General features: G+C 34.7%; 1 protein-coding gene across 5 annotated transcripts in view; it reads left to right on the forward strand.

The window, feature by feature from the left end:
* Positions 1–20,779, forward strand: part of NIPBL (NIPBL cohesin loading factor) — a 171,867-nt gene extending 151,088 nt beyond the window's left edge. Inside the window, exons 31-47 of one of the 5 annotated variants that reach the window (XM_072858656.1) lie at positions 857–955; positions 2,193–2,246; positions 3,514–3,622; positions 4,209–4,345; positions 6,023–6,163; positions 7,116–7,209; positions 7,320–7,474; positions 7,739–7,829; positions 11,489–11,662; positions 12,207–12,397; positions 13,197–13,304; positions 14,656–14,856; positions 15,260–15,406; positions 16,874–17,169; positions 17,492–17,666; positions 18,306–18,491; positions 19,053–20,779. In XM_072858656.1, the coding sequence (XP_072714757.1) occupies positions 857–955; positions 2,193–2,246; positions 3,514–3,622; positions 4,209–4,345; positions 6,023–6,163; positions 7,116–7,209; positions 7,320–7,474; positions 7,739–7,829; positions 11,489–11,662; positions 12,207–12,397; positions 13,197–13,304; positions 14,656–14,856; positions 15,260–15,406; positions 16,874–17,169; positions 17,492–17,666; positions 18,306–18,491; positions 19,053–19,418 (2,724 nt within the window). In that variant the 3' untranslated portion in view covers positions 19,419–20,779. Of the gene's footprint in view, positions 1–856; positions 956–2,192; positions 2,247–3,513; positions 3,623–4,208; positions 4,346–6,022; positions 6,164–7,115; positions 7,210–7,319; positions 7,475–7,738; positions 7,830–11,488; positions 11,663–12,206; positions 12,398–13,196; positions 13,305–14,655; positions 14,857–15,259; positions 15,407–16,873; positions 17,170–17,491; positions 17,667–18,305; positions 18,533–19,052 lie in introns of all 5 variants that reach the window. The other 4 variants (XM_072858657.1, XM_072858658.1, XM_072858659.1 and 1 more) reach the window with 4 other exon arrangements.
* Positions 20,780–21,093: the final 314 nt, after the last annotated feature.

Here is a 21,093-nt window from a genome sequence, read left to right on the forward strand (position 1 = left end):
TTTGGCAAAAATAATTTTTTAATTGCTGGGTAATTAAGAATACACCTGTAATAATTTTATATCACATTTTTAGTAGGATTTGAAATCTGCAACTTTAAGCTGCACCATGTATTTTTACCACTTATGTTAATGCCAAGTGGCTTTCTTACAAGACTGTTAATCAAGAAGTAGATGAACAGCTGGATCCAAGGTGCTGCTGGGGAAGGAGGATGACCTTGTTCTCTCTTGTCCTTCCCCTTGCCTTTCTAACAGCAGAAAAAATGAGGCATTATCTTCAATGTATTTTTTAATGTCTCCATGGATGAGGAATGCTTCTTACAACCATATGCTTTATAAGTAATTTGGGAATAATTAGTTCACTTTTATTCTATTTCATTTTTTCCTCCATGAAAAAACATTGGTGGAAGGGAATGTACTTCCTATGTTTGTGTAGAGAGACTTAGCTCCTCTCTCTTCCCCACCTTGTCACAGCTGTTCTGAAAATGCCAAAGTAATCTACAATTGCTTCTAATTCTGCTGTAGAAATTGTAATCTTGTGTTCAGTTGCCAGCTTCTCAGGGTACTGTGTTTTCCTGAGGAATGCAAATTAATGCAGGAAAGTGGTAACTCCGTTTTCTGTAGCATCAGTTCCCAGTGATCATTTTAGTGTAGCTTGCTTAGAGGCCAGTATAACTGCTGTAATAGTAGATCTGGGTCTGTCTCAGATAACATTCTCTACAACAGTCTCACTTAGGTTGAATAATTCCTTACAAAATGGCACATATCATCAACAAATCTATTGTATGGATGTATTAGAAATAATACCTGTGTGACAAGATAAGTGTGTTTATTTCTGCTAAAATTTTTTTCCCTTCAGAAATTAGTAAACGAGACATTCCAGAAGCTCTGGTTTACTCCAACTCCACACCATGACAAAGAAGCAATGACCAGGAAAATACTAAACATCACTGATGTGGTATGTTAAACAAATTTGAATTATATTGCGTGCAAAATTTAATTATATTTTTAGTACCTTTGAAATATTGTCTGTAGTCTTTTAGAATACCAAAAATATGCAAGTAATTTAATTGTCACATGGTTTTCTTTATATGTCTCCTGACATTGAATATATGCTAGAATTATTCATCTGATGGGACAGGCTGCAGGAAACTTCAAATGCTCACTAATCTGCTGGCAATGATAACTGGGACCACATTATATTCAGGTTATATAAAATACTTGTTCAGTTTAAACACAACAAATTTCTATTATATTTAACTTTTTCCAGGAATGCTAGTAGCAGCATATAGTTAAGCCTAACTAAGAAGTTGTCTCTTAAAAGAAAAATTTCCTCAATTGATAACATTTATTTTGAAAGGTTAATAAGCTGTTTTAACAAATACAGGGTCATGTTCTCACCCAGGGTAAACTAGTATCTGCATAATTGTACCTACTTTTTAGGAGCAGCAAATTAAATAGCATGTCTCCAAAATAACAAAATCTGTTTCAAATAAAATGTTTTAATTTGTAGTTAAAATGTTTTGTGTAAAACCAAAAGGTGTTTTGGTTGCTGAGAAGGTGTTTTAATATCAATTATACCAAGATGTAAATACCAAATAAAAGTACTCACTTCATTACTTAAAATCTTACAGTTTAAACTCATCCTGCTTTTCAGTATTTTTACAAAATGGTAGTCTAGTGTGCATTTTTCCAGACTGAGAAGTCAGTCAATTTGACTTCAGCTTAATTCTCAGTTTTCCTGCCAATTCTATTTTGGAGCACCTGTGGGCTGGTCCTGACATATGATACTAGTGAAAGCTTGGTTTGTTTATATAAAAATATGTATGTGCATATATATGCACGCATGTTCATTTTTAATATGTCAGGCTTGTATTTGTGCTTTAATCTGTACAAACAACAAAATGTTGTTCTATAAAACCAAAATGTGGTTTATGTTAGAGCCAGCAATCTCCAGTAAAATGTGTAGGCTTCTTGTTGTATGGAATACAAATTCTGGAGTCATTTAAATGGTGACAACTATTTTTCAAATGCAGAAGACAGTTTCTAATATCCAAAGATATAAAATTGTTGTACTGAATGCATATGAAAGTATGTCTATGCATGTTTATTGATCTTTTAAGATGACATCTGTATTGAAGTAATTTTTCTTCAGATGCCTTTTTTAACCAGTTTATTCTCAAAACTACTTTTAGGTTGCAGCTTGTAGAGATACAGGGTATGATTGGTTTGAACAGCTTCTTCAAAATGTAAGTGATGAATTTTGAATGTATGGCACCATCATTGTAAGAATTTTAACATTTCTTTTGGTACTAAAACACATTGAAGGGAGACTATAAGAGCAGTACTTTATAGTAGACAAATTCAGTTCATGCCCTCTAAACATCTGACCTTTTTTAAAATCTTCATTGGTGTAATTTTCTTTGTCTCCAACATTAGTTTCTTTCTTTCCATATGATCTGTTTTAAAAATACTTCACTTTTTGTTTTGGGGAGGGTTTTTGTTTGTTTGTTTTTAATTTCATGGTCTCTTCAATAATGAGTGACACAACATGAAGTCCGCAGCTAAGATACTTAATTCTGAAATGAGGCATCTAGTGTAATGTAGATTTTTTAAAATGGTAGATAAGTGTATTTTCACGTCCAATATATTTGTCACACAGTTTATAGAAGCAGTGAGTCTTCAGAGTATAGCTTACTTCTACATTATATTTTACTCTGATTTTTCAAAGAAATGAGCTTGCTTTGTTTATATCTCTTAGCCTGTGTTATCTTTCTCCTCTACAACTTCTATGTGCTCGTTAATTTTCAAGCAAAATTAACTAAAGCATGCATGGGGGAATTAGAAGTCTCCAAAGATTTTACTTTAGCCTGGAGTGCCATGAAAATAGGTAGCCAAGTAAACCAAAGTGCCTCTTAATGCCTGCTATACTGAAGAAAAGGCTATAGTATGGTCTCAATCCTTCTTAGATATTAAAGGATCTTCATGGACACAATTTCAGTACCCAGAGTCATACGGAGGAAGGCTAACTGATTAAAATGTTCATAAAACTATGTTTCATCTTCGTTTGGTATTTTTGCTTAGTGTCAAAAACAACGTTCCTTTTGAATTTGCTCTTTTTTTTTTTTTTCTAAGCATTTTAAAAAGCCTTCTAACTCCTATTAGTTACTGCTGGCAAGTATGACTACATTATTGTTTTCTGCATTATTTCATTAAGCACAAATTTAGCTTTCATCCCAATGCAAAAATCAGTAGAACTGTTCTCTTCTGTCTTTTTGTCACAGTTAATTTTTCTTTACTTCTCTTGCATTTTGGTTTGATTTTTTACTTCCCTTAATTTTTTCTTCACCATGTAACTTTTATGGAGAAGTTAAATAAATACTTTTTATACTAGTATAAATAAATACTAGTGAAAAATCCATGTGTACCTGTAGTAATTGTTATAAAACCAGCATGTATCCAATGTAAATGAATGCACCCTTAATACTAAATCATTTTCTGTTTCATCTGCTACAGCTGTTGAAGTCAGAAGAGGATGCTTCATATAAACCTGTGAAGAAAGCCTGTACTCAGCTTGTTGACAATTTGGTTGAGCACATTCTTAAATATGAGGAATCCTTATCAGGTAATATTGTTTACAACCCAGTAGCTCCTTTGAATTTTATATGATACTGTAACAGTGGTTGTTCAGATTACTATCACAAAAAGTTACTGTTACAGAATTCCTGTTACAAAACTGATGGTAATGAATTATTGCATTTAAGTTCTTTATGAACTTTTGAGCACTGTATAATAATAAAGCTTCCCTAATTTTCTCTAGCTAACCACAATAACAGAACTACTTTTAAAATAACTTGTTCAAACTTTTAGATCATGAAAACCAAAATAAATGTGGCAAGTTTTATTCTCATTAGTATGTTCTACAGTTGTAATAGGAATCATTGGCTTGGCCAGTGTTATGTGTACAGTAAGTAGTTTAAAAACTAGTGATGTCTTTGAAGCATCTTTGCTTCTTATTTCGCATATTTTGTGATCACATACAAATGTTAACACATTATGTTCTCATCTCTAATCTAATAAGAATATTCTGTATTGATCTTGAAAGAGATGTAATGAAAGGGATATTCAAATTATGTTTAAGCCATATGTTTTTCATTGCTCAGACATCACTTGGACTTAATATCCTTTTTGTATTTTCTAATCTGTTGCAGATTCTGACAACAAAGGTGTGAATTCTGGTCGCTTGGTTGCTTGCATAACCACTTTGTTCTTATTCAGCAAAATCAGGCCCCAGCTAATGGTCAAACATGCCATGACCATGCAGCCATACCTGACCACTAAATGCAGTGTAAGTAGAGAAAATCAGTCTTTTTTTTTCCCCAGATAATTAAGCATGGAAATGAATGGCTGTCTTGTATACTTGATGAAATTGAAGGTAGGAAAATAGAAATTTAAATTGTATTTTATTTCATGGGCATCATAGCTTCTGAAGATACTAGGTCCTTTTGGTGATCTCTGTAGCTTCTAAGATTCTATTCCTCACCCTCTACCTCCACATTTTACAGCCAAATGAAACTGAAACCTGTGCTGCCTCTTTCCCTTGAGGACTAAAACCCAGTTTTTCACCTGTTATGAAATAATTTCTTAAAATTGTTTTGTTTTATAGTCACAGTCCTAAAAGTAGTTAACATTTAACATATGCATCTTAAGGCTAAAGGTATGGTTCTATAAGATAGAGTGATCTAACATATAGAAAATATATCAGAAGGAAAATGTTCTGCTCCATCCTCTTCCATACTTCACCTCTCACTTCCCTAGCTCTAGTGTTTTTGTATTCCCCTGCAAGACAGTTTAGCTCACAAAAATGATAGAGAGCTATAATGCTGAACCCCCACAATCCGGTAAAATGGCCCCCTTCCTCTGAAACATTGCAGTGCTTTCTGCCATTTTGATTAGTACAGTTGGCTCAATGAATGTTGTGATGAACCCCTGATCTGGCAGAAGGAGCAGGGCAGGATCATGCAGCCATGGCTCAAGGAACAGCTTGGCTGGGTGGGTGGCAGCAATCCATTACATTAGGTCAGCTGCCCAGGGAAGGGCAGGCTTGAGAATACTTGTTATCGGCTTAGCTTTTAGGTATAGCCTAGCATTTTACAGGTTCAGCCCTAGAGTATTCTCTAGGCACATCTACAACAGACTTTTAGAGCTGCTTCTGATCAAACAGAATAGGAAAGGGTTATCTGATTATTTACTTGCTGCAACATCTCTTTAGTGTGTTACATAAGTTTTGTACTTACACAGGTTGAGATGAATTGTAGAATTGCCACTGTCAGCTTGAATATGTTAAAGAGCTTGATAGTAGCATTTGGGAATTACCCGATCCTGATTAGTGAGCTTGATTTGTCAAAAAAAGTCAATTTCTAGCAGGAGGTATCTTTAATATATAAATGTTTTCCATATATTCCTCACTTACAATACATATACAGTCATGATAATGTAAACCAGTAATAATTTTAATGGTAGTTTCTACATTTGTGTGCATTATTAGCTATTTTGTTTAAGGCACATTGAGTCATAGCACAACTTCATTTGTTGCCGATACCTGTTGCCAGGTGTTGTGTGTTCTCTAGTGTGCATATGTCAGGAAGAGTTCCTAGATTTGTTGTAGGACTCCAAAAAATTATCAGGAATGAAAGTTTTCAGGTCTGTCACAGCCTTGATGAGAGGTGAAGTTCTGCTTCTACAGGTTTGGGTTTTTTTCCAGAAGTTCTGTAGAAAACAAGAACTTGCTTTCAAAATAATATGTAATTTAAAAGCAGATGTAAACTGTATAAATATTCTTTTAAGTCTTTACCAAATATCTTACATAAGATACATAATTATATTATACTATTATGTAATTGTATTATATTAAAATATATTATGTAATATTAACACATATGTATTACATAATACATATTAATAATACTTAGCTTATAGGTAATACGTCCAGAAATGTTAAATGCTATAAATACTGTTGTTTCAGACCCAGAATGATTTCATGGTGATCTGCAATGTTGCAAAAATCTTAGAACTTGTAGTGCCACTAATGGAGCACCCAAGTGAGACCTTTCTTGCCACTATTGAGGAAGACCTCATGAAACTCATAATCAAATATGGCATGACGGTAAGCTTTTAATTGCTACTATTCAGTTGATTCCATTTCACATTGTGAAATACCTCGTTTTGATTTAAAGAAAGTCTGTGTTCATGTCCTGGTTTCAGCTGGGATAAAGTTACTTTTCTTTCCAGTAGCTGGTATAGTGCTGTGTTTTGGATTTAGGATGAGAATAATGTTGATAACACACTGATGTTTTAGTTGTTGCTAAGCAGTGCTTACACATAGTCAAGGACTTTGCAGCTTCCCATGCTCTGCCAGGTGCACAAGAAGCTGGGAGGGGGCACAGCCAAACTGGCCAAAGGGCTATTCCATACCATATGACATCATGCTCAGTATAGAAACTGGGAGGAGTTGGCCAGGGGGCAGTGATCTCTGCTTGTGAACAGACTGAGAATCAGTTGGCAGGTGGTGAGCAGCTGCATCACTTGGTTTATCTTGGGTTTTATTCCTCCCTCTCTCTCTCCTCCCTCCCTCCCTCCCTCCCTCCCTCCCTCCCTCTCTGTCTCCCTCCCTCCCTCCCTCTCTCTCATTGTTTTCATTTTCATTAGAATTTTTTATTATTATTTTATTTTAATTATTAAACTGTCCTTATCTCAACCCACGAGTTTTCTTTACTTTTGCTCTTCAGATTCTCTCCCCCATCCCATCGGGGGCGGGGAGGATGAGCAAGCAACTGTGTGGTGCTTAGTTGCTGACTGCTAAACCACGACACTTCATTACAAAGATAACTTTTGAGCCATGAAAAATCAGTGTACTTGGTTTACTGGTGTTTGTATGTGGTGTTGCTATATTTTAAAAATTATAAGTTTGGGCAGGTTTTCAGAGCAGTCTAGGAGATGGACATTACATCTGTTAGATCATTACTTTTAGTTCTACATGGCTTTTTCCTACATAACTTCACAAAAATCTCAGTTTTAACTTCTAAATATATAACTCATTTGTTCTTTCTTGCTCCTAGGTTGTTCAGCATTGTGTGAGCTGTCTTGGGGCTGTTGTGAACAAGGTCACCCAGAACTATAAATTTGTGTGGGCCTGTTTTAATAGATACTATGGTAAGTAAAATCACAACATGTAATTGTTACTTTTCAGTTTTGGCTACAAGTTTTGTCTTAGGGATACAGCACGATTAAATACTATGATCATAACTTTTATGTTACTGTAGGTGCACTTTCGAAATTAAAAAGTCAACACCAAGAAGACCCCAACAGTACAATACTTACTGCCAATAAACCAGCACTCCTTAGATCACTTTTCACTGTTGGAGCACTGTGTCGGCATTTTGATTTTGATCAGGAAGATTTTAAGGGCAACAGTAAGGTAAAATAACTTGTATTTACTCTCCATGTGTTATGTATATTGAATGCTCCACTTCAATTTGAAAGCACATTATTCCTAGTCCCTCAAAGCTATGTATTTTTTCATAATGCATACAATATAGCTTTTTGGTTTTTAAATACATGGTTTTGCAAAGGCCATGCAGTAAGATTATGTTTCTCCTTTTTGATATTTATGCTTTTTATAAGAGATTAAAATAATCTGTTTCATCTTCAAATAGCTATTATTTTGTTTTAATTTCCTCAGGTTAACATTAAGGATAAAGTACTTGAACTGCTGATGTATTTTACAAAGCATTCAGATGAAGAAGTACAGACAAAAGCCATTATTGGCCTTGGTAAGAAATATTAATAGTTTTTATTATTCTCCTATAGTAAAAATCCATGCATTTCAGCAGGAATTCATTTATTTATGTAGTGGCAGGGGAGTTTGTTTAAAATCTAAGTTCACTGAATGTTTTATTTGAGAACTGGCTATAGAAATGTAGTCAAAGGGATACTTTGAAGTTGCATACTTCTGCAGCAGAGTGGATGCTTTTGACAGTGAATGCCTTTTTGATGTGTGACCAAGTCTTTAAAAAGCATCAGGTTTCCAAAGTAATGGAGATGTTATTTTTTCCCCACGTGCAAGTGTGTTGTAACTCCAAATCTTGTTTTTCAGTCCACAAGGTATGGTTAAAGAATAACTAGAAAAAGTGCTGGAAAAACTTTGAACATTTTAAGTGTAGGGGCAGATATTCCGCAGGAATCAAGGGAACTCTGGCAGTTTATACCAACTGGGGGATGCTCTGTGAGATTTCATGAGGCATTGAGATGATGTCATAGTCTAAATATAACAGTTTGTTTTGGGATTTTGGCAGTATTTCAGTTTTAAATAGATTCTTTATCTAAAGGCATTAGTATGGTATTTCAGTGACTTGCAGTAGGATATGAACTGCTATTTGAGTGGTTTGTATCACATTCATCCTCTGCTCAAGGACAAAAACTGTACATGTGAGAGAATCTTATTTGGGCAGATAGGCCTTGGTTTCTGGAAGAGTTCAGTTCATGGTTATGGCTTAGTCTGAAGAAAGTTGTCTCCCAGGCATGTGAGCTTGCATTGCATAGTTTAACTGTGGACAAGAATTTGCCTCTTTATGTTGCTGTTCAAGTGGCTTTTTTAGATATCCTGCTTCAGTTCAGGCTAGGGAGGACTCTCAGGATAAGGACTGAGACTGAATCTTGGTTTCATATTCTATGAGAAACCATTTCAGACAGCTGAGCGAGATTAATGGCTTTAGAATTGCCTCTGTTGCAGGAGCAATGCTACAGTTTTCTGGACTAGTTGGAGTTTTTCTAGGTGTTACATCAAGGTGCACAACACTTAACTGTAGTCCAGTTCAATTTAATTGTCCTCTACAGAATATTGCACATGGGATAGGGACTGTCTTCCTAACCATAGACATGATTGCTTTGCTCATGGATGTGGAGAATGTTGCATTTGCCAAAAATGTTTCTAAATTATAGACTGAACTGTGATCAGTTTGGGGGGAGGAGGAAAATGGGGGTGGCTGTCAGTAGGCATTCTTCAGATTTTTTTTTTTTTTCCCTGCCTGTAAGCATATCGGTCTTTATTCTAATTAAACCTCAGACAACTGTTTTCAGTGATGTATTGATCTCATCTAAGTACTGTTTCCATTTTGAGGATAGCTGTTGGATGTATGGAGATGTGGTAGACAGTGCAAAGTTCCACCTTACAGACTGGTAATTGAGCAAAGTTGTCAAAGCCATTCAACTTTTGTGTGCAGCAATAAGGCGAAAAGGACTAGCAAGCTAATTCAACACTTATACACAGTGAAGGCGTCATGTGAAGAGTGTGTACTTTGCTATTGGCAATTATTAGTGTGTCATTTCAGTAAGGACACTCAACGGTTTTAGCCTTTGCTTTGGAATGTGTCACTGCTGTTGAGGGATTAAGCTTAACCATAAGCTTAATAATTACAGTTATGCTTCTCTTCCAGATGTGTACTTGCAAGGCAGGTTGAGGATATAAGATTTTGTTATTAAATTTAGCTAAACCTGTAAATATCTAACAGGTAATGCCTTATTCAGCCAAGTTTAGTGCTTACTCTTAACAGAGTGAAAACAAAGGTATGAAGAGAAGTGGTGTGAGGGCAGCCCTGAGATGTGAAGTCAGTCCTTAAAAGAACACAGCAGATGCCTTTTTTCATCTCGTATGACAAATTCTTACACCAAGTAAGATTTCTTCCCCACTTACAGTGGATGGAAAAATAAGAATTTCCCCGAGAGTACTGATGGTTTTAGACTCTTTTAAGTGAGTGAATGAAGGAAAGAAAGAGTTATGGATTGTTACATATACATTCATGTGCTTTTCATTTTTAAAATTAACCTTAATAAATGGGTTGGACTTGCTCAGAGGTGGTCAAGTTATAAACATTAATATACACCTGTACAGAGTGCACAATTATACCACATACTCCAAAGACCATCATCATTCCTTTTTCTTTTTCTCCTCTTTCCCCTGTATGTCACCTGCTTCTCTCTGCTTCTTGTTTTGACTAAAATGACATCTTAAACACACTGAGGTCTTGCCCTAGACTTAGCCTTTACCTACACTGTCTTTTCTGTGTGCACAGAGACAGTTTTAAAAACCTGACTCAGTCTTCCCTTTGTTACAGCTACTTTTATACATTGCTTTTGCATAATTTTGCTTTATTTTTTTCCCCCATTCTTCTTTTATGTTTATATATTTTCTGTGTGTTCATTCAGAATCTTAGTTTCCTGTGGTCGTGAAAAATACACTTAATGTCTGCTTTTCTCACAGTCTTAAAAAAATGAATCAAGTAGTTAAACATAGTTTAAATTGGGAAGTTATGTTCCCATTACTATTTTTTAATGATACTTTGTAAGAGTTCGTCGGCAGCACTTCTAAATCTACATACATGATCTAAAATGATATATACTGTCATATATCATTATATGACATATGTAATTATATGTCATTATATGACATATAATTATGACACATATATGTCATTATATGACATACGACTATGTCATACGTGTCATATATGACATTATATGACATTATGCCATATAATGTCATGTCATACATGACATGTATGTCATTATATGACATTATGCCATATAATGTCATATATGTCATATGACATGTATGTCATTATATGACATATATATGACATGTATGTCATTATATGACATGATAATATACTGTATGTTTAGTATATATACTGATTTAGTATATATACTAAATATATACTATATTTAGATCAAAGTTTTTATGAAATAAAGACTTCCCTGCCTAAGAATAACCAGTTCTTTGTCAAGGGTAAGGCTGCAGCTAAAAACAATTCCGTTCTATAGTGTGTATCTTCCAACAGATGTAGTCTTGGGAATGCTTCAGATAGTTTTCAAGCTAAGACCTTAATATGTATAGGAATAATTACAACAAGAAGTATAAATTTTACTGTGTTCACTGTTGTTTTTTTCTTTTAAGATTTTATTTTTAAATACTTGTGATATTTATCAATTTTTCCACATTTGCTCTGCCTCCATATGAATAACTCTTCACAGTTTCAGCAGAATGTTTTTTCTCCAAATGTATTAGAAAAACAATGGGTAATTTTTAGCAGTGTTCCTCCCTTGCTCTTGTGAGAGCTCCTAGTCATTCAGATGCAGACCAGTACACTGGACATGCTTCCAGACCTGTATAACTCTTCTTAGTGCAACTGCCCTGGGTCGGCACCCCATCTTTATCTGTCAGTCATGGCTAATAGAACTGTCATGGCTAATAGAACTCCTTATAAGCTTTGAATGGTGTCCATATGAAAAAGCAATACTATTTGGACTAGAAAAGCTATGCTGTTGGAAGGAGATAAATTTCATACCTCCATTTTGAAGAAAGACTTAAAAAGCAGAAATACAATTTCTAGATGATAATAACGTGGAATATTTCCTCTTTTTTTTCCACCCTTAGGATTTGCATTTATACAACATCCAAGTTTAATGTTCGAACAGGAAGTGAAGACTTTGTACAACAGCATTCTTTCAGATAAGAACTGTTCAGTAAACTTAAAAATCCAGGTGTTAAAAAACCTCCAGACCTACTTGCAGGAGGAGGATACACGTATGCAGCAGGCAGACAGAGACTGTAAGTGTTGAGTTCTTCTGTGCTAATGAGGCATGCAAAACCTAACTTTCTTGCATACAATTACTATGTATGTGAACTGAGTCACTTAAGATTGTTATCAGATCAGTAATATTGTACCCAAAGTATCTTAGAATAATTTTTAAAAAATCATTATGTGCATAGGTATATTGAGAAGTGTAGCTTATTATTTACTTTCAAGATGTATAAATCCTGGAAGCAATCCAGAATGCATAATTGCTGTAATGATGGTAGTAATATGTTTTATCAAAATCTTCTCTAAGGTTAATTTGCAGATACAAAATAAGAAACTTTAAAAATTAAAACCTTTATTGAGGAACAAGACTTTAATTAAAGTCATGTCTCTTTAGTTTTTTGATGTATATTTACCATCAGACTGTTCTATGTTACATGAGATCATAAACCCATTTTAAGACAGCTGAAATGTGTATGCATTGTAAAGCTTAAAGATCAGTATGTATCAAGTAATGGCAAAGTAAATTATTATACTGTAGTGAGTGTGCTATTGCTTTTGTCCTTTTTACAGGGAAAAAAGTAGCAAAACAGGAAGACCTGAAAGAAATGGGTGATATTTCCTCAGGAATGAGTAGTTCCATCATGCAGCTATATCTCAAACAGGTCCTTGAGGCTTTCTTTCATACCCAGTCCAGTGTACGCCACTTTGCTCTAAATGTCATTGCACTGACATTAAACCAGGGTCTCATCCATCCTGTTCAGGTATGGTAGGCTTTTATGATGGGGGTGTTTGTTATTCAGATTTTCAGAGGTTTTTATGCTTGCTAGATACATTTCTAGTTTTTCTCTTCCAGCTATGTTACAGTAATTTCTTATTGTAGCAAGGGGTCTTTACAGAAAGCATATTTTGAAATCTGTTTTATGTTGTTTAGCCAGTGAGATTCCAAATGCTGTATTTTCTGGTTTTGGATCAAGATGTAAAAGCCCAGCCAGTGCCTAAAGAGCATGTACAAATGTACATTGGAGCATATTTCTGTTATACTTAGAAATTTCAGGTGTATGCCAAGCTGTTTTCTTTATTAGATTCTTTATCCTGAAAACTGTGTCAGCTTGCCTCCACCTCAATCCCCATGTCCTCCAAACACTATGGAATTCCAGAGTCAATGTCAGAACTTCAGTCATCATCTCCATTATTCTTTGCTTACATAATATTTTTGTAATTATTTTTTTATACCACAGCCATTGTGCATGTTCAGTGGTGTTTTCTTTTTTTTTTTTTTTAAATGGCATTTTATTGTAGTGTAAATTGACTTTAGAGTTTGAGAGAAATGGAAATACTACCTGAAACCTCACACAACTTCTATTGTTTATAATGCTGGTCTCTTGTGTATTTTGCACTATTTGCTTGCAAATAGTGGTCAGGTAGTAAGTTGCATAGAGCTTCTTATTCTAGTTTCTGCAGTACTCAGAGTATAACAAGAACAATAGTGTAGTAGAAGAACAAAGACTGAGAAAGAGGAGGTACAATGACTTTGAATAATAATTTCATTTGTTTTTAAAGTGTGTGCCATACTTAATTGCTATGGGCACAGATCCAGAGCCCTCTATGCGAAACAAAGCTGACCAACAGTTGGTGGAAATAGACAAAAAATATGCTGGGTTCATTCACGTAAGTAATTCTAATTTATCATTTTACAAAATACTGTTACGTTCTCTGGTGACTTAACACTTGAATAGGCCTCAGCTGCAGAAAAAGAATATAAAGTAACAAACAATAACCATAAGCAGTTGTAAAGAAGATCCCAACTCTTTCCCCTGTTTGGAGATTTCTGTTCTTAGAAATAGAAAGGATATAATAATTTGAAGCATCTCTTCCAGTCTAAAATTTCCTTTAATTTATAATTCATAGTAGTGTTTTCCTCACTGAATAGTACATAAGAGCATTTATTTGATAAGAGGTAAGGACAGCTGTTTCATAATGTTCAGCAATGATTTTCCTGTATCAGTAGACTAGGGAAGAGAACACCTTGTAAAAGTAGAGGTCCTTAGCGTATACGTATTAGAACGTTAAGGCATCAAGGCTTTATAAATTGTAATCTAAGCAGAAGGAGCATAGGTTAAGAACTGAAGGATCTTGCTGAAAGGAAAATCTGAGGGCTGAGTGAGGACTTGTGGAGTTGTGCCATTAGTTCTGCTTAAGATCTGAAATTGAGCTGCAGCACCCTCTCCTTATTTCAGAAGGCCCTAGTCTTGGTTCATTGTGTGTACTACATTGTGGGACTTCCCAAATCTGATTCTATTCCACTGAAATTGGAGCATTGCACTGTTCATGGCATCCAAACAGATACCTAATCCAGTAGGTGAAGGCTAGCAGATGAAATTTGCTATGTAGGCAGCTGGGATTTAAGACAATGTATAGATGAAGAGACAACTACACTGAACAGAAGAAGAGGTGGTATGAGGAGAGTTGGATATGCAGCCTAGCTAGAGATTGTTCTGAAACTAGAGCAGGAGCCTTGAAGTAAGTAAAATCAGCTGGAAATCACAGGATACATGCAAAAGATCCCTAATTTTCTGTTTATTAGTCCTGTTGTACTAATATGGACTCAGTTGTTGGTTTCACTACAAGTGACATCAAGCATACACATTTGGTAAAATATTCTGTTTATGTATGACAACATTTCAGTATTCTTGAAAATTGTTTAAATTGGAATACCTGGCTGTAGTGGGTAAACAGATTAGCTGTATGTTTCTAACATAGAATTTACGATGAAAGCAGTTCACAAGACATTTTGATCTCTGCCATAATTCTGTTTTAATCTGTTTGCCAACTCAAAAGGTAGTAGTGCACCTCAGTTCATGTTTGAAAGTTAAACTTCAGATGAGCATCCACTTAAAAGGAAATAAGCTAAAAAATGAGCTAGCAGTTTCTGTTGACAGGCGTTTGTTTAATTTTCCACTTTCAGTTTTACTGCTTGAAAGCAATGGTTTAAATAAAAATAAATACTTTTCCATTTCAGATGAAAGCAGTGGCTGGTATGAAGATGTCTTACCAGGTACAACAGGCAATCAATACCTGCCCAAAAGATCCTGTAAGAGGTTTTAGACACGATGAATCATCCAATGCATTGTGTTCACACCTATACTCCATGATCCGAGGGAACCGTCAACACAGACGAGCGTTTCTAATTTCTTTACTCAACCTCTTTGATGATACCGCAGTAAGCATCACATTTCCTTCACTTGAAAATAAAATATAGCATTACAAGCTTAAATTTTCCTTTTATGATGTGTTTTTATGACATAATTATTGATAACTTTATTTTCCTAAGGTACTTTGTTTTGCTTTGTAATATAAGGTATTTACCTATATAATAGAATGCATGTGTTACTTTTGCATCATTCTGTACCTTTCTGTACTCAGTTTGGATTGATCAGAAATAATGTATCTTCAGGTATGACTAAATTTTGCATATATACATGTTGTTCAGAGTGGGTTTGGGGGGTACATAGAATAAAATTTGTGATCATGTTTTTGCTCTAGACTGTTAGGAACACAGGATAAGTGTATAAATCTAAGATATTCATATGTATATTATATGTACTTTTTTTTTTAACTTCCAGAAAACAGAAGTGAATATGCTCTTGTACATAGCAGACAATCTAGCCTGTTTTCCTTATCAAACACAGGAAGAGCCACTGTTTATAATGCATCATATAGACATTACACTATCAGTTTCTGGTAGCAACCTACTACAGTCATTTAAAGAGGTATGTGCATTTATATTTTAGTATATTTATTATGGTGGCAACATAAGCTTCTCTATAATTTGGTCAATTTTTCAGTGAATACAGTACCATTATTATGATATGGACCAGTAGCATTACTTTGTAACCAGTAGTTAAAAACAAGCAACCCTTTCTGTTCTGGCCTGTATCTGATAGACACTAGTTAAAAAATTGCCTTACATTGTTGCTTATGTTATTAAAAAAGAATGACAAATTTTGAGATCTTAATATTAAATCTATATCATTCCCTAATATTGCTGAATTAATTGGAATTAATATTAATTACATGCACCTGGGAAGTACATGAACCCAGAATCATCATGAAATATTGGTTTATTGTGGTTGTTTGTATAATTTTAATAATAAAATCCAGTTGGCTGTTTATTTTGTTGTCAAGTAGCTGATGGCAGTTGCATGTATGTCTCCTGGGAGACTTTAAATACATCATTTATTGCAAGAAAAGAGTGCGCGATATGTCTTTTCTTAAGATAGCATATAAGAACCCCAATAATGGTATAGTATCTGTTGTTATGACAATACACAACCCTGTAAGAAAAAGGCCTTTGCTTCTTAAAGACTTCAGTGTCTTCATTTCCTGGACAAGTTTAACAGTAGAAGGTTCCAACTGTCAGGAAACAAACCCATTTCTAGAATTTCCAATCCGACTAGTAAGTACAAGTCAGAGTTGATACCTGGAAAGTACGCTGCTTTGAATTCTCACCCTACCAAAGTCAATTTTTAATCTGCTAGAAAGAGACAGTACATTCTTCAGACTGGGGACTGGTGTGTAGCACCAGCACATAGAGGATGAGATCCTACTTGGGACATCTTAAGTTCTGTGTTGTGAAAAATCATACTATGTGCAGTAATAATGCAAGTGGGAAATTCTGTAGCTCTACAAGTAGTAGAACTGATTATTAGTAATACTGTATATGATGATTTGGGGGTTTCTCTGGTCAGCAGTGTAATTAGTGTCATAGAATTTTAAAAGACAAGGATTAAAATCAGCTTGGACTAGTCTGTACCAAAGTACATACGGAAATCTACGTGACACACAAAAGCGATATCCAGGTGAAAGAAAAACAGAATTTTCTTCCTGATTTATTGTATTTGGCCTTCTACTGCATTTTACTGTCACTGCTAATGAACTTGAGCAGTCTCTTAAGAATAGCATGCCAGGGAAGTACTTGTTGCTTCAGTTCCTTCTGTAACCACCTTGCAAAAAAATGTGGGCTTTGGATCAATTTTTCAGGGGCCTTGGGTTATAATTCAGCATTGTTTTGCTATGAATAATTTTAATCTTTGAATACCAAGTTATGAATTAATAACATTGTTCAGGGAATTCTTCCTAATTTAAGCCAATAATGATTTTGGAAAGATTTTTTAGAAACATACATGATGCTACTTATCCTAATTTTGGAATGTGTGTTAACTTCTCTGTCTTTGCAGTCTATGGTGAAAGACAAAAAAAAGGAAAGAAAGCCTTCATCAGAAGAGGAGACTGAGAGTGACAGTAACAGTGGTAGTGAGAGCGAATGTGAGGAGGAAGCTTCTAAGCCTCGGAGGTTACGGAAACGAGTAGATTCTGATTCAGATTCCGATGAAGAAAATGATATAAATGCTGTGATGAAATGTTTACCAGAAAATTCAGCTCCTTTAATTGAATTTGCAAATGTCTCCCAAGGCATATTATTACTTTTGATGCTGAAACAGCATTTAAAGAACCTCTGTGGATTCTCTGATAGGTAAGGATATTTAGATAATAGGCCATCTTGTTATCTAGTGAGTTCTTTGTAAGGATTAAGTTTGGAAGTTTTTTTTTTTAAACTTCATTGTAACTAATTGTTTAAGTAAGAGATTTGTGTTAGAGAAAAAACACAAATGTGATAAGTTGAATGTAATGAAACTTTGGCTTAGAAAAAGCAATTATTTCATTTCTTACCAGGATGTCTATTGTATATGGAATGATTAAAATATAACTACGTATATTGAAGATTTTAAAAGCTTTTCCTTGAAATTACTTTGGACTTTCCTTAAAAGCTCTTCCCTTTTGTTTTCTTTAAACAGTAAAATTCAGAAATATTCTCCATCTGAATCTGCAAAAGTTTATGATAAAGCGATAAACAGGAAGACAGGAGTTCATTTCCATCCAAAACAAACTCTGGATTTTCTGCGGAGTGATATGGCTAATTCCAAGATCACTGAAGAAGTGAAGAGGAGTATAGTAAAACAGTACTTAGATGTAAGTAAAGTTGCTTTGCAGAAAACATGAAATCCTTTCAAACTAGGTAACACAGTATAAACTTGAAAGTAGATCCTGATGTATTGGATGAACATTTCAAAATGTTAAGTTCCTGGTAATCTTATGCAATATACTGATAACTCACCATTTCCTTTCAGGATGTTTAGCAGGATTATCTTTCAAAGTCTTCTAATAACTTTAAACACAATGAAAATTAATTTCAACTAAAGGATACTCATCTTTATGGAGTATTTTCTAATTTCTGGCATCCATCTAGTATACCTCTACTATATAACTTGTTCACTTTAATCCCTGACTGTTTCCATCATAGGAACAGAGACTAGATCTAGTTTACCTTTTTCTTTTCTCCCCCCCCCCCCCCCCCCAATTCTTTAAAATATTAACTAGAGAAAACTTGCAATTTTGGAAACACAGGAAGAAAGCTTTTACGTATCTACTAAAAAAAGAGAGGAAAGTAAAAAGTTTGTAGAACAAAACACAAGCTGTTCAAGTTTGAAGTTGTCTGCCGTTTGTTTTACTCTGTTTCTTTACCTTGCCATTTGTTTTTTATTTAACGTAGTGTGATATAGATGCCTATTTTTGAAGTTACAATGTGGACTAATCTGTGTTTTTTAATAGTTCAAGCTCCTTATGGAACATTTGGATCCTGATGAAGAGGAAGAAGATGGAGAGGTGTCAGCTAGCACAAATGCTCGGAACAAAGCAATTACCTCGCTGCTTGGAGGAGGCAGCCCTAAAAACAATGCAGCTGAGACAGAGGACGATGAAAGTGATGGGGAGGATAGAGGAGGAGGCACTTCAGGGGTGAGGCGGAGGAGGAGTCAACGTATTTCGCAGCGTATTACGTAAAATTATTTTTATGTGCTTATAAATGTCAGTCTATTATATTAAATGTACACCAAGTAATGTAATCCACATGAAAGAAAGCATTTTGTAGATAGAGATTCTCTACTTAACCGTTTATACAACTTTTGTAGAAAGTTTAACAGAAAAGACAATAAAAAAAAACAAACTAGAAAATGAGATTTATCCCGTATAAAAATTTATTAATTTTCCTTTGGAATGTACTGTGTGTTATCCTTTTTATTGTTGCCAAGTTTTTATGTAGCTTTATGATTCATGTGTATATATAATTTTATATATCAATAAGAGATAAAGACACGGGTACAAATTAAGAGTATGTGGTTTTACAAGGATATGTTAACCCCTTGGCGCTGGCGGTCGCGGTGCGTCTCATTGCCGGCAATGGAATGTGTGCCGGGAAATCCCAACTCCCGGCGTCAAGGGATTAAAAGCAATAAAAGCAATAATTTCACTAAAGTTCTTTTGTGTAACACTTGGTCTTTTTTCCCCCCAATGTTTTAGTCATTGAGAAGGTCAAAACGAAATTCAGACTCTACGGAGTTGGCAGCACAGATGAATGAAAGTGTTGATGTCATGGATGTCATCGCTATTTGCTGTCCAAAGTACAAAGACCGACCACAAATTGCAAGAGTAGTACAGAAAACCAGCAATGGCTTCAGTGTTCAGTGGATGGCAGGCTCCTACAGTGGCTCCTGGACTGAGGCTAAGCGCCGTGATGGCCGTAAACTGGTGCCTTGGGTAGACACTATTAAGGAGTCAGACATTATTTACAAAAAAATTGCTCTAACGAGTGCTAATAAGCTGACTAATAAAGTTGTGCAGACTTTACGATCGCTGTATGCTGCCAAGGATGGAACTTCCAGCTAATGAATTTGTACATGCAGCCAAATTTACAGGAATTGAAATAACAGAAAAACTTGAAATATCAACTTTCTGGCAAAAAAATCAGTTAAATGAAGAGTAAGAATGGAACCTGGGACGCAGGAAAAAAGAAGGAAATGTTTGGTAAACATTTATGTGGGAGCTTCCTTCGCTGTTGTGCAGCAGAAACTTCTCAGTTCATTTTTACTCCCACTGTATTATAGTTTAACAAAAAATTGTTTATATCTTGAAAAAAAACTTTCTGTTTAAAAAAAAATAAACAAGTGAATGTTGGAAATTAGTCTGTTAATGTTCTTAATAAAGTGTTCTTGGAGTTTAACCTAGCAGCGGATGGCTTTCTTTAGCTTAGCCCAGTTTCCAGGGAAGCATTGTTTTTCCAGGCTGTAAAATGGCAGAATCTCCTGGATATATAATTTATTCTGTTGAAGAAAAAAAAAAAGAAAAGAAAAAAAAAGCATGCAGTATCTATGACCTATCTGCAGGAGGAGTTTTTGTAAATGTAGATTTTGATGTATTAGGTCACCCTGAAATAATACAAGAAAAGGGATCCCCAGCAAATCTGGTGGAACGAATACTGCAATAAATTTTTTTACTTCTCTTTGTTACTTGTCTGTTTCCATTTGAATTTCTTATTGTAAAGATCTGTTTAAATCCATTTATATTATTTTGCAGTCTTTTATGTAAAATTTACTATATTAGTGGTTTTCAAAACAAGACATAAAATATTGTTTATACAGTTTGTATAGGCTGACTTCTGAATAATTGGTATCTTTTTATTTTTATCCCTTAAAGGGTGTAAACACAAGTTAACTCCAGGGTTTTATTGTATCCTGCAATATTTAGTATTAACTATATGATTTAGCACTGTGCCAAACACATTTTCAAGAGTACATTTTGATATAAAAAGAAACTATAGTTTATTCCTTGTATGCTTCAATTTCTTTCTAATACTGTCCAAATGGTAATTTATGATAGTTTAAATTTGGGGAAAGCTGAATGACTATTCTGCTTGGGCTAACTGGCCATGTATGCATTTCTTTGGGTTAATATAGAGAGGTTTGTGTCAAGAGGAGACAGCTACCAGTATCTGAGGAGTGAATGGGTATGAGTCTGGGTAATTACACTACATTCCTTCACAAATGAATTTTTGAAAAAAATGTTTGTATATTAGACTATTTTTTTTACTAATTGAAAGATGTTTTCACATTTTGTAAATTGAAAAAATGCTATTGAAAGCTTTCAGAAGCATTTGTTTTGACTACGTTGCCACAAGCCTTTCACAAGCAGTTCGCCTTTCTAGAGAGTAAGAAAAGCAGCAGATTTGCAAAGAGAAAAAAATCTAAAATAGGTAAACTTTTTAGGGGACTATTAAACCCTGCTGTGTTTTCACATGTATTTATCTAAAACAGGTGTTCCTCAATAAGTAAATCTTTCTCTTATGTTTATTTTCCTTACAAATTTAATTTATGGTAGGAGGCTGTTTTTTATGAAACTATCTTGCAGAATTCTAATACGTTATTTGATTTGTGAGGAATAGTAACAGTATTCCAAAGTATTCTCATGTACAAAAAGACCATTAAACTGAAATTATTAATAACTCCTCAGAATCTAGTTAGTAATTGTTCCTATGGGAAATGCCTTTTTGCTGTTTCACCACTGG

This window comes from Ciconia boyciana, chromosome 4 (assembly GCF_034638445.1).
Source record: "Ciconia boyciana chromosome 4, ASM3463844v1, whole genome shotgun sequence".
Lineage (NCBI taxonomy): Eukaryota > Metazoa > Chordata > Aves > Ciconiiformes > Ciconiidae > Ciconia > Ciconia boyciana.